The 16600-nt window shown below is 40.9% G+C and overlaps 1 protein-coding gene across 1 annotated transcript; it reads right to left on the bottom strand.

The window, feature by feature from the left end:
* Positions 1-12443: 12443 nt before the first annotated feature.
* LOC130833362 (chromatin modification-related protein MEAF6-like) lies at positions 12444-13655 on the bottom strand. Its single transcript, XM_057702935.1, has one exon. The coding sequence runs from the start codon at positions 13653-13655 to the stop codon at positions 13080-13082; it is 576 nt and encodes a 191-aa protein (XP_057558918.1). The 3' UTR covers positions 12444-13079.
* Positions 13656-16600: the final 2945 nt, after the last annotated feature.

A 16600-nucleotide genomic window follows, 5' to 3' on the forward strand; every position in this document is an offset into this window, starting at 1 on the left:
GGCCGCTGGGCTTCCCAGCGCCCCCGGCGGCGGCGGCCGGAGTCGCGTGCCGTTAGGCTTCGTGGGCTGCCGGGGAGCGGCCGGGAGCGGCGGCGCCGCAGCCTGCCCGCGCAGGCGGGGGCTGGGGTCTGTAGGGAGGGGAGGCGTGGGGAGGGGCGCGCAGGGCGGGAGAGGGTAGGAGCCGCCTCCGGCTCGAAACTTAGGTGTGCGCGGCTCTGGGGGCCCTCGTGAGAGGTTTAAATATGACTAAAATGTCTGGTACAGAGGAATTATTTAATACTAGCTCTTGGTTCTTTTCCCTCTTTTGAGCGTTGCATATGCCCAAAATATGCGTGTTAGAAAATGTCAGTGGTAGCAATTAATAAACGTTTACCTGAAAAAAAGTGTTTACGCCAGGCTAGAGTGCATCATCCCGTTTAATCCTTCCAACAGCTCGAGGATGGGTTCCATTAGGACCTTACTGTTACAGAAACGGAGTTAGGCTTAGAGAGGTTAAGAAACGTGCCTAATAGAGGAATATCCAAAATAAGTAAGAATCAGCTCATCCATAATTAGCTGACTAATTTTATACATTAATTACTAGTTAATATAGAAATTATAAATTGTACTGATTATCGACATATTGTTATGTTATTAATATTTATTAATATTGCAGTATTACGGAACTGTTTTCTTGGTGAGTTTTGTGTCGGAGTGAATCTGAATGGTTCTTGTGGCCCGTGTACCATCCCTCTCAGCCCCATCTGTGGTGACAGACCCACATGGAAGTCGATCTTAAACTTAGTTCCGGTAACTTAGGAAACACCAGCTGAACCTGAACGTCATTGTAGATCTGAGTATTTATCAAAAGAAAGCTTCTTACACACATATTGAAATGCTGATATTGAGAGAAAAATTAAAATGTTTGTCCTAGCAATGTAAAAAAGATAGTTCTTTTAAAAGACGATGATACTGGAAGCAAATATCAAATACCTGTAAGTCATACATGGACTTTCCGGATAATGCTGTCGGGGAGGGGGCGGGGCACTGTTTCTGTTTCCTATCCTTTCCACCCAGTGAATTGCCTTTACTCACTCTGCCCACCTTCTCCTAATTTAGGACGCTTTCCTCATTGTCTCTTGGGATTTTTTTTTTCCCCCTCTGTGCCCCATAAGCCTTCAGTCCTGCTGCATCTGCCTCTAATAGTTGTGAGGACATGATCTTCCTTGCTTTTTTCATTTCTTGCTCTGATACGTTCTATTCTTTTCTAAATTCCAGTTTAATGCTTAATTATTTATTCAACTGCTGTTCAATTTATGGTAATCTACTTTTTTTGGCACACGGGCTTAGTTGCTCCGCGGCGTGTGGGATCTTCCTGGAGCTGGGATTGAACCTGTGACCTCTGCATTGGCAGGCGGATTCCTAACCACTGCGCCACCTAGGAAGCCCTATGGTCATCTACTTTTATTCAGGGCCATGAAGAATGATACCATCAAGAATAACACCTGAGCTCTTCACTTAGTTGGCTTATTGTTTGGAGATGGACTTTTGCCTAATAGGCAAAAAAAGTCACAAAAATTAAACCATGAAATATCATTTATGGTTTTCTGTTTAAAATACAATTTTAGTCGTATATATTTTTGTATATATCTGTGTAAATTTTTAAACTAGAACTTTGTGTAGTGATTTCATTATGTTCTGTTTTTTGCTTCAATATAAAATTAGAGAAAAAATTAACCCCCAAATGAAATAAAGCTCACACTTTAAATATAGTAAACTAGGAAGTGAAGGGGGTTGGTTAAAGGGTACAAATTTCCAGTGATAAGATGAGTAAGTTCTGGGATCTAATAATGTACAGCATGGTGACTACAGTTAACAGTACTGTATTATATATTTCAAAGTTCCTCAGAGAGCAGCGCTTAAATATTCTCACCACATACACACACACACAGATAATTATGTGCAGTGATGGAGGTGTTAACTGACCTTACTGTGGTAAACAATTTCCAATATACACATGTATCAAATCATCATATTAAATTTACACAGCGTTGTACGTCAATTATATCTCAATAAAGCTGGAAAATGTTTAATAAACTATAGGAAACATATATATGTAATATAGAAAATCAGCTTTGCTATGGACTACTGATATTACTACTAAGTCTTCATAAAGTAAGACAGTAAAGTGTCCGGCATTTTGCCCTAAAGGTCAACGACAGCTTAATACATAGGATTAGAAAGTAACAGTGCTTCCAACATACCATTTCCATAACATTTTAAGACAGGAAAACATCCAGCTATCAATCTTTGATCTCATTTTCTAGAACATGACAGGTGTCAACAAATGAACAGGTTAATCTGGGATGAAGGATGGAGAAAATGCAGACACCCAGTAAAACAAGAATCCCAGATAAAAGCTGTTACGATACAGTAAATAGTAGTGGAGCATATTTGCACACATTCAGTTTAGGGGAGGTCAGGGGGCAGAGGAAACCTAAAAATTCTACAGTTAGTGTTTGATTTATATTAAGTTAATTCCCTGTTTTATAAGTTGCATAGGTTAATTTCTTTCCAATAAGATTAAATAGGTGGGCAGCTCGTGTGTCTGAAGGATTGGGAATCTGTCACTAGACTTTTTCCCAATATTAGGAAAAAAATAATTAGAAAAGTAAGCCTGTAACAAGAATCCAAGTAAATATCCATATATAAGACCTATCTCTTGCTTGAAATTAATTTCAAATTTTTATCTCTTCACCCTTTTTATTAGAATTTTTTTTTAAAGCAGGATATACTGGTCAGGTGTCTTATCCCAACTTCTGTAGTCAGTCATGTAAATTTTAACAGAGAACAAAAAACAGGAAAAGAAAAAGGATTGTAAAAAATTAACCTTGGGATTTCCCTGGTGGCTCAGTGGTTAAGAATCCACCTGCCAATGCAGGAGTCACGGGTTCCATCCCTGGTCCAGGAAGATCCCACATGCCGCGGAGCAACTAAGCCGGTGTGCCACAACCACTGCGCATGCACTCTAGAGCCCGCAAGCCACAACTACCGAGCCCACAGCTACTGAAGCCCGTGTGCCTAGAGCCCATGCTCTGCAACAAGAGAAGCCACCGCAGTGAGAAGCCTGCGCACCGAAAGGAAGAGTAGCCTGCACTCTGCAACTAGAGAAAGCCCCTCAGGGCAGCAACGAAGACCCAACGCAGACAAATAAATAAATATTTTTTAAAAACTTAACTTTGAATAATTAGCTAGTTGATGGTGTGCTTAAGTTAGTTCTTTGAAAGCATAAATACTAACAGTAGCTACTAATATCTACTGTTGCAGTCACCATGGAGCTCCTTATCTTTTAATTGATCCTTTGCTGAGGAAGTTGTGAAAATAAAAATGCTGCCCCTAGAGGGTAGTATTGTCTCGCCACTCATGCTTTCCTTGGTAAGTTGCAAAGCACTGCAGGTCGTGCTGTGCTGAATATAGGTACATCTTACCTCTGCTGAAGATACTTGGATCCTGATTTTAGGCTTTTGAAAATTCTGCAATCCACTCATTCTTTCCCACTTGTAATTTTTTAAAGTAATTTTTAATTTTTTTTTTTTATGGGCTGTGTTGGGTGTTCATTGCTGCGCACAGGCTTCCTCTAGTTGCAACGAGTGGATACTCTTCATTGTGGTGTGCGAACTTCTCATTGCGGAGCCCAGGCTCTAGGTGTGTGGGCTTCAGTAGTTGTGGCACATGGGCTTAGTTACTCTGCAGCATATGGGATCTTCCTGGACCAGGGCTCGAACCCCTGTCCCCTGCATTGGCAAGCAGATTCTTAACCCCTGTGCCACCAGGGAAGTCCCCCAGTTGTAACTTCTATTTGAAGCATAAGCTTTTTGAAAAGAAAACTATCCCAAATCTATTAATATCTTCTGTCTATTAATAGTTTATTGATAAACATAGAGATATGTTTTCCCTATTGGTACAGTGTTTGTTACTTATATTAAATTGTTCGATCTGGGACACAGTAAACTTGAGCCACTTTCTGTTTCCTGGGACCAGAAGAAAATACTTACAGTGCAAAGAAAGTAGCTTTGCAAATGGATGGGTATTATATAAATAATAATTGGAAGTTAAAGCCAAATCAGGAAAATGAAATTATTTCTCTCCTTAGGAATCAAGGAGAGTTAAGTTTTGGAGGAGTGAGCTGTAATTACTCATCCTAACCCCAAATGTATTTTGAATAACAGGTAACCCAAATAAGGTACAAATTTAAACCATTGTAGTAACTACACAAACTGACAATCTAAATAGGAAGGAATAAAATGATTGGATTTAGATTCGAAACACATATACCCAAGAGAGGGCATTAGTGGTAGGGTCAAGTTCCTCAGGGCTTGCAGAGATGAACTCTGCCTAAACTCTATAATTTAGATTGCTCTCTAAATTATTAAAAGATCTAACCTAAAATCTTTTTTTTTTTTGTCAACTTCCAGTGCCAAGTTTTGGTTATTCCTTTCTGAGAAAGTATTGATGTTACTAGAATATGTAAGCAATTAAGTCTTTTTAGCTGAGTTTATAAAAGCTCATATAAATGGTTCATTTCTTGTAGGAACCTTTAAAAGGAAGTAAAAACACATAGGCAGGGATTATCTACAAACAAGGAAGTGAAAGAGTTGGCTTTAATACTTCTGTCCCATTTTCCCTTAGTAGTAAAAAAAAAATTTTTTTTTTTTGGCCACACCACATGGCTTGCAGAATCTTAGTTCCCTGACTAGGGATGGAACCCGGGCCCTCAGCAGTGAAAGGGCTGAGTCCTAACCACTGGACAACCAGGGAATTCCCAGTAGTAAAATACTTTTAAAGTAACAACATTTTAACATTATTTAGTGTATGACTTGCTTTATTTTTTCCATTTCTTCTTGTGAAAAATTTAAGAATCTTGTTTCTCTTTTCTATATAGCTTAGAGAGACCTATTTTAATATTCTCATCTAACTATCCAATTCATTTCAGGACTAGTGACTGAATTTTGAAAGATGAGAAGCACCTCCTTCACACACCCCAACCCCCACCCCACTGGAAAAAATTTAAACCAATACTGTGGCCTCCTTCAGTGGTTTACTTTGGAGAGAAACCTTCAGATGTGAGCACAAGATAATTTTTTTCCTCCACAGAATCCTCAGCACTTTAATTTTAAAGGGGTTATGTAATACCTGCAAGTTGAATACAAATATGAGAATTTTGTTTTTTAAAGTGTTTTTGAATGTGGTAAATATTCTTCAGCTGCTGATTTCCTATACATACCTCATATTCCTTAAGAACTTAACAGTTTGTTAGTCCTCATATTTTTAGAAACCATATCTCCACACAACTCAGCATTAATAAAAGATTAATGGTTTTCCATGATGCACAGCTTGCAGGATCTTAATTCCCTGAGCAGGCCCCGAACCTAGGCCCTGGCAGTGAAAGCACCAAGTCCTAACCACTTGGCCACCAGGGAATTCCCAGCATTAATTTTTTTTTTTTTTCAGTTAAATCCAGTTGCTTAATAACCTTAATTCTGGTGCACGTGTTCATATCTGGGAAAAGGTGGTATAGGGCTGAGTGGCTCAGTACTAATAGAAAAAGCAGTTGTGTTTCTTGGTAAAATTCGAGTTAGACTATGACTCTTCTGATATTTTGAGCAAAATACAGGGTTAGATCCCTGTTGAAATATTTTTCACTCTTTCCCCATGCACTAAAACTGAGATTTTACCCGGTAAAACTGGCCGTTACCAAAGTAAATCAACTTGTGTACATATCAGCCAGAGTTTGGAATAGGTTTTCTTTTTTTCTTTTTCTTTTTCTTTTTTTTAATGTTTATTTATTTATTTGGCTGCATTGTGTCTCAGCTGTGGCACGTGGGATCTTCTTTATTCCCTTTTTGCTCAGTCAGCATCTCAGCTGGTCTGGATTCTCCACCTGGTAGGATGACCCAAAGCTTGTTGAGGCGTCTGAGCCCTTAGAGATCCTGCCTGTAGATTCCACCACCTTCTATCAGTGGATGTAAACATATTAGGAACTGCCCTAGAAAACCCTCTAAGTTCTGGAAATGTCTTCCATACCCCCATTTATATCAGTCACCCAGTTTTCTCCTAATTATCAAGTGCAAACCCACTAATCCTCTTTTTGTTTTCTATATCATAGGCCCAAGAGCCCAAATGTTTAGGTGGTGGTTTCAACCTCCACTTCAATGGAGCCATTGGCCTGTCCTCTGGTAGAAGTGTTCCTCCTTTGGATCATAAGACCTCTAGCTGGTCAAGCCCGAGTTTATGGGCGTGCAAAGCAAAACCTTTATGAATGGATCATTAGAAGAAAGTGACAAGGAATTATTCTTACACCTTGGTTCCTAGACCCATGTATTCTGGCTATGGGAGGAAACAGCACCACAATGTGGTCACTGGCTTGGAGAAGGTAATTCATCCTGTAGGATGGTAACCCAGACATGCTAGATATTATCAATTAGCTGGCACCATAACTGATTTTCCATTGTCCATTCCAGTGTTCGCTAAGGGCAGATGCTCTTAGGTGACACAGTATGTGGTAAAGACAGTACCCATGAACTTCAACCCATTGCCTTACTTCTTCAGTTGTAAAGTGACTTCCTTAGTGAGAAGTAGTATGTGGGATATCATGATGGTGAGTAAGTTCAATAAATTCACATAGGCTTTGCTGAAAGAAGCAGGCAGCCAGAGCAGACCTATCCAAAATAAGCTCACTTCCTGCAGAGAGAACAAATTGCTGCCCTCCTGGGGCCCAGTGTAATTGGTCTGCCACCAAGTGGCAAGCTCGTCCCCCTGAAGTCTGGTACCGTGTTGTCTCGGAGAAGCTGCTCTGCTGTCAAGTTAGACCCTCAGCAATGGCAGTCGTCTATGTCAGTCTTGGTGAAGGGACAGCCATGTTGTTGAGCACCTGTCTAACTGCGGCTTTGGCACCATGGTCACCTTGTTCATGAACTCATTGGCCCAAGGCCGAGAGAAAGAGACTAGCTGACACCCATGGAATAGGTGACACCCATTTAGTGGCGAAGCTCCTTTTGTGCGTATTCACGTGGACTCAGGTGTTCTCAAACTCAGAGTACATTCTGAGAAGCTCATTCACAAGCCTCTTCCCCAGACTGATGTTCCTTCCTTCAGCAAATATTTATTGAGTGCCTGTCAGTGCCAGGTACACTGCCAGGAACAGGGACTTCACAGAGAAGATAATAGCTAAAAACTCCTATCCCTGTGGAACTTACGTTCTAGTGGGATGAGGAAACAGACACAAACAAGACAAATAAACTATATAGTAGATTAGATTGTCAACAGAGAAAACAGAGGGAAGATAGGGTTGGGGGGGGAGTGCAACGTTGAACAGAATGTCCAGCGAAGATGTCACGAAGAAGGTGATACATGAGTAAAGACCTAAAACAGTTGAGGGGACGACCCTTGTGGCCTTCTGGTTGAAAAGTGTATCAGGCAGAAGAAAAAGCATGTGCAAAGGCCCTTGGGTAAAAACTTGCCTTGTTTATACAAAGACCAGCAAGGAGACCAGTGTGGTGAGGCAGAGTGAGTGAGGGGAACAGGAGCAGTAGGAGTTGAGGTTAAAGTGTGAACATGGGGCGAGATATGAAAGGCATTGTAAGCCATTTCAGGTATCTCTGCTTTTACTCTAAGGTGAGCACAGGTGTGACCATCTTGTTTCTTATACATTCTGACCAGCTAATCCACATGAGGTATGCTTGAAATTGTGCCCACTGGGAAAAAACCCTTCTCCCAGTGTTCTTCAGACCACTGCGTTCTCCTTAGAGATTCTGTAACACTACAGCAGGCCAGTGTTGGCTAATGCCAGGTGTCACACAGAACCATCTGTAAGCCAGGCTCAGGATGCTTCTTTCTCAGCCGAACGCCCCCCGTGAGGCCCCAGATTTGGAAGTGAGAGGGCAGTATGACAGAACCAGACTCCCTGGGAGTGTGAGCCACATTCCTGAAAACAAACTGGGCCTTTGGGGCCAACGCCAGCCTGTTCTTCCATATACCCCTTTCATTTTGTGATGGATGCCGCTATACCCACTCAACATGATGGCTTGGAGGATCGGAGAATACCTCTTCGTGTCCTGTGGCCAGTAGATGAGGGCTCAACAGAAAGCCTGGAGCTGTTTCTGAAAAGGAGGGCTAGTTATTTGCTGAAGAGAACCTGGCCTTATGCCAATCCTGGAGGCCTGAGTCATGACTGGCCTATGAGGACCTGCCTGGACCAGGCTCTGTAGAGCAATCTAACATAGAAGCTTAGTGCACTGACTTCCCAAAGATGTTTGCACTGCAGCCTGGACCAGCTGGCGAGCCTTCTCTTGCTTTGAGCCTGTTTGGGTCCTGGACCCAATTCCAGTGTGTGGGGTGGAATTTTCCCATGCCACCAAACAAGTCTCTGGATACCAGCTGGGTGTCCTACAATTCGACTCAGTTTCTGACACTATCAGCCTGGAGATAGCATCAGGTTTCACAGGTGAAGGGCTTAGTCCTGTAAGACTGCCTTCCACCTCAGATACAGATCCCAAGCCCAGGTTGTTATCTGTTGACTATAAATCAGCATTTCCCGCAAATCCCCTCCTTAGGTTTGAATAATTAGCTAAAGCAGCTCACAGAACTCCAGAAACCCATTTACTCACTGGATTACTGGTCTATTGTGAAAGGATGTAACTCAGGGACAGCCAGATGCATGAGCTGCATAGGGCAGGTGTGGTGAAAGGGTGTGGCGCTTCCACCCCCTCACCCCAAATCTCCACATATTCTCCGGCCCAGAAGCTCCCCTAAACCTCTCCTTTTGGACTTCTGTGGAGGCTTTATTACATAGTCATGACTGATTAAATCATTGACCACTCACTGGCCATTGATTCAAGCTCCAGACTCTCTCCCCTCCTTGGAAATCAAGGGGTGGGACTGAAAGCTCCAACCCCCTGATTGTATAGTTGCTTTCCCCGGTAACCCTTAGGTGCTTTCCAAAAGTCATTCATTAACATAAACCCATAGTGATGGAAAGGGGCTTTTTATGAATAACAAGACACCCACCTCACCTTTATAGCTCTGAAGTGATTCCAGGAACTGAGGACAAGAGACCAAGTATTATGACAAAAAAATGCTCCCATTGCTTATTGGTCAGGAAATTCCAAGGGTTTGGGAAGCTCTGTGCCAGAAACAGGGATAAATATGTAATTCATATTATAAATCGCAGTATCACAAGAGCCTACTCAAAACTAAAAGGATTATGGGTTATACTTGTTGTATAAGTAGCACACCTGGTGTGTTGTATCTGGCTTCCAAAATCCAAAGAAGTGGGACAAGTATTGTGTCTCTTTCAGAGTGTAACGGGATGCAAAGTACAGCAACTTGTCTTTCACTTTGCAGGATATATTCTGATATGCTCCTAATTACTGGAATCTAGAAGCTTCACTGAGGAGACAGATCCCTGAATTTTTGTGGGATTTACCTCCAAGCTTATGGTATGGAGGACTTGCCAAGGTATCTGGGGTAGCCAATATAGTCCACTCACTTACCATTCCATCAGCATGATGTCATCAGTGTATGGACCAGAACTGGCATCCCATGGGATGGAGAGATGGTCAAAGTCTCTGTACACTAAATTATGACAGAGTCAGAGTTGTCATGGACCCAAGATAAGACAATGAAGAAATACTGTTCTTGACAGGTGAAGCAACCTGCTGCCAGTGTTCTCTTATTATTGAAATAGAGAAAATAGCATTTACCAAATGTATAGCTTCCTGCCAAGTTCTAGGGGCTGCGTTGATTTGCTCTACTAAAGAGGCTACAGTTAGAATTGCAGCTGCAATTAGAGTAATTTAAAATATTCTACTGATATTTTCCTAAGACATCTTCTACAATAAAGTGAATTAATAGTGCACTTTATCTTCCAAAAGAAATGGTGGCAGTAATCTCTGGGATTCCTCCAGGAATGCAGCATTGCCTTTGGTTTACAGGTTTGGCCTTACGATACTATGACAATAATACATGGCCTTCCGATCAGGATAGCCTTGATCCACAAATTAGCGAGCCAAGTGGAGATTCCTTAAGTATGTCTACTCCAATTGGGCATTCAGGAACTGAGATAACTAAAGGGTAGGTTCAGGGACTCACTGGGCCACTGTAAAGTGGACTTGATCCCAAACTCCATGTATTACCTGACTCCCTTAGCTCCACCTCACCCTCCACCCCACTGTAATCTACAGTCATATTCTGAATGTCCCACAGCTAGTGTTAGCTCACAGGAAATATATGAAATTTTTGGTTTTGATCTCTAGACTCAAGAGCTATTTACATATTAATTTTAAATGTCTAGTTTTATTGCTTTGTGATGAGAGATTATTGTCTAATATTTTTGGAATTTGTTAAGGTTTATTTTATGGTTAACATTTGCAACTTCTATACATATTCTGTCTCAGCTGCAGATGCTGGTATTTGTCAGTTACGTCCATCTCACTAACTATGTTCTTCATATCTTCTTTATTCATTTTCATGTTTTAAAAATTGAAGTATCCTTGATGTACAATATTACATAAGTTACAGGTGTACAACACAGTGGTTCACAATTTTTAAAGGTTATGTTCCACTTATAGTTACTACAAAATACAGGCCATATTCCCTCAGTTGTACAATACATCCTTGTGGTTTATTTTTTTAAAAATATTTGACTGCACCAGTTCTTAGTTGTGGCACATAGGATCTTCACTGCAGTGTGTGAGTAATCTTTAGTTGTGGGATGCAAACTGTTAGTTGCAGCGAGTGGGATCTACTTCCCTGACCAGGGATTGAACCTGGGCTCCCTGTGTTGAGAGCACAGGGCCTTAACCACTGGACCACAAGGGAAGTCCCATGGCTTATTTATTTTGTACATAATAGTTTGTACCTCTTAATCTCCTACCCCTCTCTTGCCCCTCTTACTTCCCTCTCCCCCCTGGTAACTACTAGTTTGTTCTCTATAACTGTGAGTCTCTTTTTTCAGTCACTAGTTTGTTTTATTTTTTAGATTCCACATATAAGTGATATACAGTATTTGTCTTTCTCTGTCTGACTTATTTCACTTAGCTTAATGTCCTTGAAGTCCATCCATGTTGTTGCAAATGGCAGATTTTCATTCTTTTTTTATGGTTAAGTAGTATATATACATTTGGCCACCTTGTGTATCACACAGGATCCCAGTTCCCCGACCAGGGATCAAACCTGTGCCTCCTGTACTGGGAGTGTGGCGTCTTAACCAGTGGACCACCAGGGAAGTCCCTAGGTCCCATTTATTTATTTGAGCTTTTATTTCCTTTGCTTTAGGAGACAGATCCAAAAAAAAAAAAATACCACTATGATTTACATCAGAGTGTACTGCCTATGTTTTCTTCTAGGAGTTTTACGGTTTCCAGTCTTACATTTAGGTTTTTAATAATCCATTTTGAGTTTATTTTTGTATATATTATTAGAGAATGTTTTCTTTATTCTTACTTTTTGTCCACTTGACTACCACGAACTGAGAGAAGTAAACCAGAATCTCTTACTAATTGGTTTCTTTTTTTCTTTAAAAAAAAAAAAAAAGTTTATTTGAGAACGAGTGAAAGCTTTTGCACATCTGACAAGGTAGACATGTTTTGATAATAGAAGCCCTCCATATTTCAGCTCTACCAATATTACCACAAATGAATATATTTTTTCTAACAAAGATGTGGACATAAGTAAAGGACTATGACTAGAGTCAAAGGAAAGGTGAGGCCCCACAGCTTATCCCCTTATTCATGACATAGATTTAAATCGAACAATGCAGTGGTTCTCAACCTGGCTTCTTATCAGAATGCCAGGGGCTCTTTGAAAGAACACCCCCAATACTAGACTGTAGCCGAGTCAGAGTCTTGAGGGGTGAGACCCAGGCCTTGGTACTTTTTAAGCATCCCAGGTGATTCCAACGTGCAGCTGAGGTGGATGGCCACTGCCCCAGACGCAGGCAGCAACCACCAGGAGGTTTCTCAGCCCATCCGCCCCAGAAGGAAGGGGCATCTGCTGGGCATCGTGGCCTCTCGGTAATCCTGTCATGCACTCCGCTCAGGAAATCCACGTGTGATCAGCTGTGGGTACGATTTGGAGCCTTTCCATTTGCCTTAGTGATCTTTAGAGCAATATTTAATCAGGCAAATACCATCAAAGAGAGAAAAGATCGAAAAAGAGAAATTTCCATAAGGCATGATATGAATAAATAAGTGAAAAAACAATCTCAGGTTTAAAAGTAAAGCATGGGAAGCCACAGCCTGTGAAATTTTATTTATACAAAAAAATAAAAATATCTGTTAAAAGGACTGATTTAAACTTATGTTTTTCAGCTTTTCCTGTTCCTTGAACATGAAACTGCTTCCAACTCAGAAAGATTTAAGATAGGTAATTATTAAATAAACACTCTTTACCTTCCCTCTGCAAAAAAAACAAAAAAACAAAAAGCCAAGTCCCCATTTTATTTATGGTAAACCAGATTATTTTCAGTTAAGAATATTGGCAACTGCACGAAACAGATTATCAGATATGTCAGCACGAAGGTATGAGCTGTACAATGGCATTACAAAAAGTCCCCAAAGAAAATAAGATGGTAAAAACAATAATAGGAAAATGATAAAACACAAACAAAATAAGAAAATGCCACATATTTACAGCCTCCCTCTGAAATGTGACCCATGTTCTCTGTTCAGCATAAAACAAACCCAGAGAACATTTCTTGATGCACATCACAGATGAAGTTGGTGCCAGCCAGTTTGGGGGGAGAGATTCGTTCCGAGAAGGGAGAAATGCAGTTAGCAACTTGCTGGGACTATAACCATGTCTTGGGTCTTCCTGCAGTTCTGTTCCTAAAAAATAACACAAAGTAAATGATCCGATGTGGTCTTACAGAAATGACTTGTTTGTCACCACATTTCAGAACAAACTACTCAGAGTCACAGGCACTGGGTCTGGGAAAGCAGAGGTGGATGGCCACGCAGTCAGGTGAGGGATGTTTATCTTTGTGAGGTCGGAGGAGGGAAGCAGGGCTCTATAGCCTGGACGCTTCTGCACTAATGAGTCTTCTAATAGTCAGCTCGTGGTTTTTTGTTTAACTTCAGATCAATCCTGTGCCGGTTTTTATTCTTTCGTTTTTTATGGCTGCTGTGATGACTCCCTGAGGAAGTAGAAGAAGCAGCCTTCTGAGGTTTCACTCCCTGCACAGATCCATCCAGATCCTCAGGGTCCTCCTGGCTGGGCTCGTTTTCCTGATTGTGGAAGTCTGGAGAAGTATCACTTTCCGTCCCACTTCCTGGCTCCCTCTTTTCAATGAGCTGGTCCTGAACTCCTGCCAATGCACTTACTGCAGCTGCTGAAGTAATTGAAGATTTACTGAAGAGCCGCTCTGCTTCCTTAAACTTCCGGTTCCTTCTATCGTTTTCGCTATTGGAGTTTTTTTGGTTGGTCAGATACCGATCCCAGCCACGAATAATGTTGCCATACATCTGAGTGTCTTCCAGGTAGCTTCCTTCAAAAGCATAGATCTGTCTCTCCAAGTTTGCCAGTGTTTCCGCCAGCTCTTGCTTCCGCTTCACGAGCTCTGCCAACTCCCGCCGGGTGTCCGGGATCTGCGGCGGCGACGCCTTGTTATGCATCGCCATGTTGGGCTGAGGCGGGCGGCTACTAATTGGTTTCTATATGTCCTAATATCTCTTGTAGTTTCTGCTTCCTAATGCTATGTGGCACATAGCCATAATTATTATATAATTATGAATTGCTCTGCCTAGAATTATAAATATTCTCCTTTAATAAAGCTTTGCCTTGATTTCAATCCCTTTTCTTAAAAAATCTTTTATATTAGGATGACACCCTTGCTTTCTTTTTGTTTGTATTTTCCTGTTACACCTTTGTCCATACTTTTATTTTCAACTTTCTAATTGACTTTGTTTTAGGTATATTGTGCATACAAGAGTTTGTGATCCCATCTGAAAGACTTTTGTTTCAATAGCCCATTTGCACTTGATTTGACATATTTAGGTTTAGGTTTACTTCTGTCATGTATATGTTAGGCTCTTTTCTTACTTCTAAAACTTTCCATGATATAATGTTTTCTTGTTTTGCTTTGTATGTTTCTGTTCTAAAATTTGTACCTGGGCTTTAGTTTAATCAGGAATGGTAAGTTGACAGATGTGAGACAATTGCCTTTGAAAGAATTTATTTCTTACACTTCCCAACAGAAGGGGGCAATACCACACCACAAAGGGCCACAGGGGGAAGCACCAAGGCTGGTCAGCAGGCAGAACAGGGGAAAGCCTAAGTGTTTATTGCTGTGGTTGTGGCAAGTGGTTAGGTGTGAACATCCCCTATAGGGCAGGAAGTGAAACATAGGTACTGGGGTTTGTGGTGGAGAGTTTGTAATCAGAGAAAGCTGGATCCCAGGGGAGATGTAAACAACTTTGGACATTAGTTTGGCCTTGTGGTTAATGGATGCCAAATAGACAACAGAGGATTTCAGAAACACAGAAGAGCTTCTTCTGATAATTTACATTTATATCATCTTTTTCCTATAATTTCATCTAATAGTTTTAACAACTGACTTTTTAAACAGTATCTATTATTTTCCTCTTTGAACACTGTATATTAACATAGTATATTTATACTACATAAGTATATTACATAAACATACAGTATGTGTATACTATTTATGTAGTATATTTCCTCTTCCTTCTCTCATCTATCACTATATTTTGTTTGATGTTATCTGTGCTGTCTTTTGTGAAATGTGCTTTTTATACTATTAATAGATTTATTGTCTTTAAATACCTTTTAACCCTCTATCCTACAAAGACATCCTATTCCCTTCCTTTTCTAAAACCAGGACTTAATATTTACATTCCATTCTATGGCAATAATCACATTTCTTGGTCCTAGTCAACGTTCAGTGTACATTGCCCTTTTTTTTTGGGGGGGGGGGGGTTAATTTTCCATTCATCTAGTTTGTTGTATTTTAAAATATTCTCCAAGAATGGCTCACACTCTGAGTTTAGTTAGGAAGTGTTTGTTGGCTTTATATGTGAATATTTGTCTGGCAACCCAGTACCATTTCAGCTCTCACATATAGGAAAAAGGCTGGCTTTACTCATCCTGCCTGTAACGTAAAACCCAGAAAACTCTTTTGCATTCTAGGAAAGGGGCATATAACCTTGGCTTCTTCAATCAGGTGTTTCTGCGTGAGTCTTCTTTTTTGAGTTCAGCAATTTAAGAAGGCCCCATGAAGAATCCTTTGTTGCTGTTTTGATTTGGGCAGGGACATTCTCCCAACCTTCTGTAGGGGGAGTGGTTTCCCTATGTTCCTGAGTGGCATCCGTGGGATGTGGAGGCAATGGCGCTTTCCTCTAGTGCCCTTGTGTGGCAGTAGGGTGGCAGCAGCTTCCTCTTCAGGCCAGTTTTAGAAATTGCTCCTTGAAGTTTATCATCTTAACTCACCAGCCTTCCAACAACTCTGTGAGCTAACCAAATTCTTTCCAAAAGCTTTTTCTGCTTAATCAAGCGAGTCAGTTTCTACTGTTTGCAACCAAGTCTGCAAACCACAGTTCATGGGCCAAATTGGACTCACTGTCTGTTCTTTACTCAATGGATTAAAAAATGAAGATTTAGCATTCTAGACACATGAAAATTTTATGAAGTTCAAATTTCAGTGTCTATTAATAAATTTTTATTGGCACACAGCCACACTTTGTTTATGCAGTGTTATAATGGCAGAGTTGAATAGTTGTGACAGAGGTCACCTGGCCCAGAAAGCCTAAAGTCTTTCCTATCTGGCCCTTTATGGAAAAAGTTTGTTGACTCCTGGTTTGCAACTAAAAAACGTGACCAAAACTTTTGGGTATAAAATTCTTTCTTAAAAATTTTTGTAGGCATTGTTCTATATGTTTCAGTGATGAGTGTTGCTTTGGAGAAATTTGAGGACAGCCAGATTTTTTTTTCTCTTTCAAAGTGGCTTCTCTGTATGACTTCTCAAGTAACCTCTCCTTAGGAGCTGCTGCCGCCAACCTGTACGCCATATTCACACTATTGCAACGGTGGGGTTTTACTTTTTGCTCCAAGAGGTGTGCAAAGTACACTTTGAGAAATACCTTGTTGCTTCCTTCAGAAATCTTCAGCCATAGGCATCATCTCTGCCTCCTCCCTCATGCAAAGCTACCTGGGTCATCCTGACAGCTTTTGGCAGTTGTTCCTAGTGTTGGGGTTTGGCAGTCTCAGTTGTTTCCTAGTTCACAGAAGATGGACTATATATTTTTGCTCTTCATTTTCCTCATTGCTTTTGAGCAACTTTCTGGGAGAAATGGGGGAGGATGCCTCCTTCTTGTTGCTAGACACTCCTCTTTCTTTTCTCCTCTTGTTCTTTTTCTATATTCTTAAATCAAGTTGCTTAACCACTCTGGTTAAGTTCTGTACCACTCTGTGTCCTCATTTATAAGTGGTATAATTACCCACTTATGTGTGTTTATCTCATAGGGGTATGTGGTCAAAATCTGTTTTACATGCTAGGGCAGTAGTGGTGAATAAAGCAAAGTCCTTATCCTTATGAAGCTGGACAACAGAT

This window comes from Hippopotamus amphibius, chromosome 12 (genome assembly GCF_030028045.1).
Source record: "Hippopotamus amphibius kiboko isolate mHipAmp2 chromosome 12, mHipAmp2.hap2, whole genome shotgun sequence".
NCBI lineage: Eukaryota > Metazoa > Chordata > Mammalia > Artiodactyla > Hippopotamidae > Hippopotamus > Hippopotamus amphibius.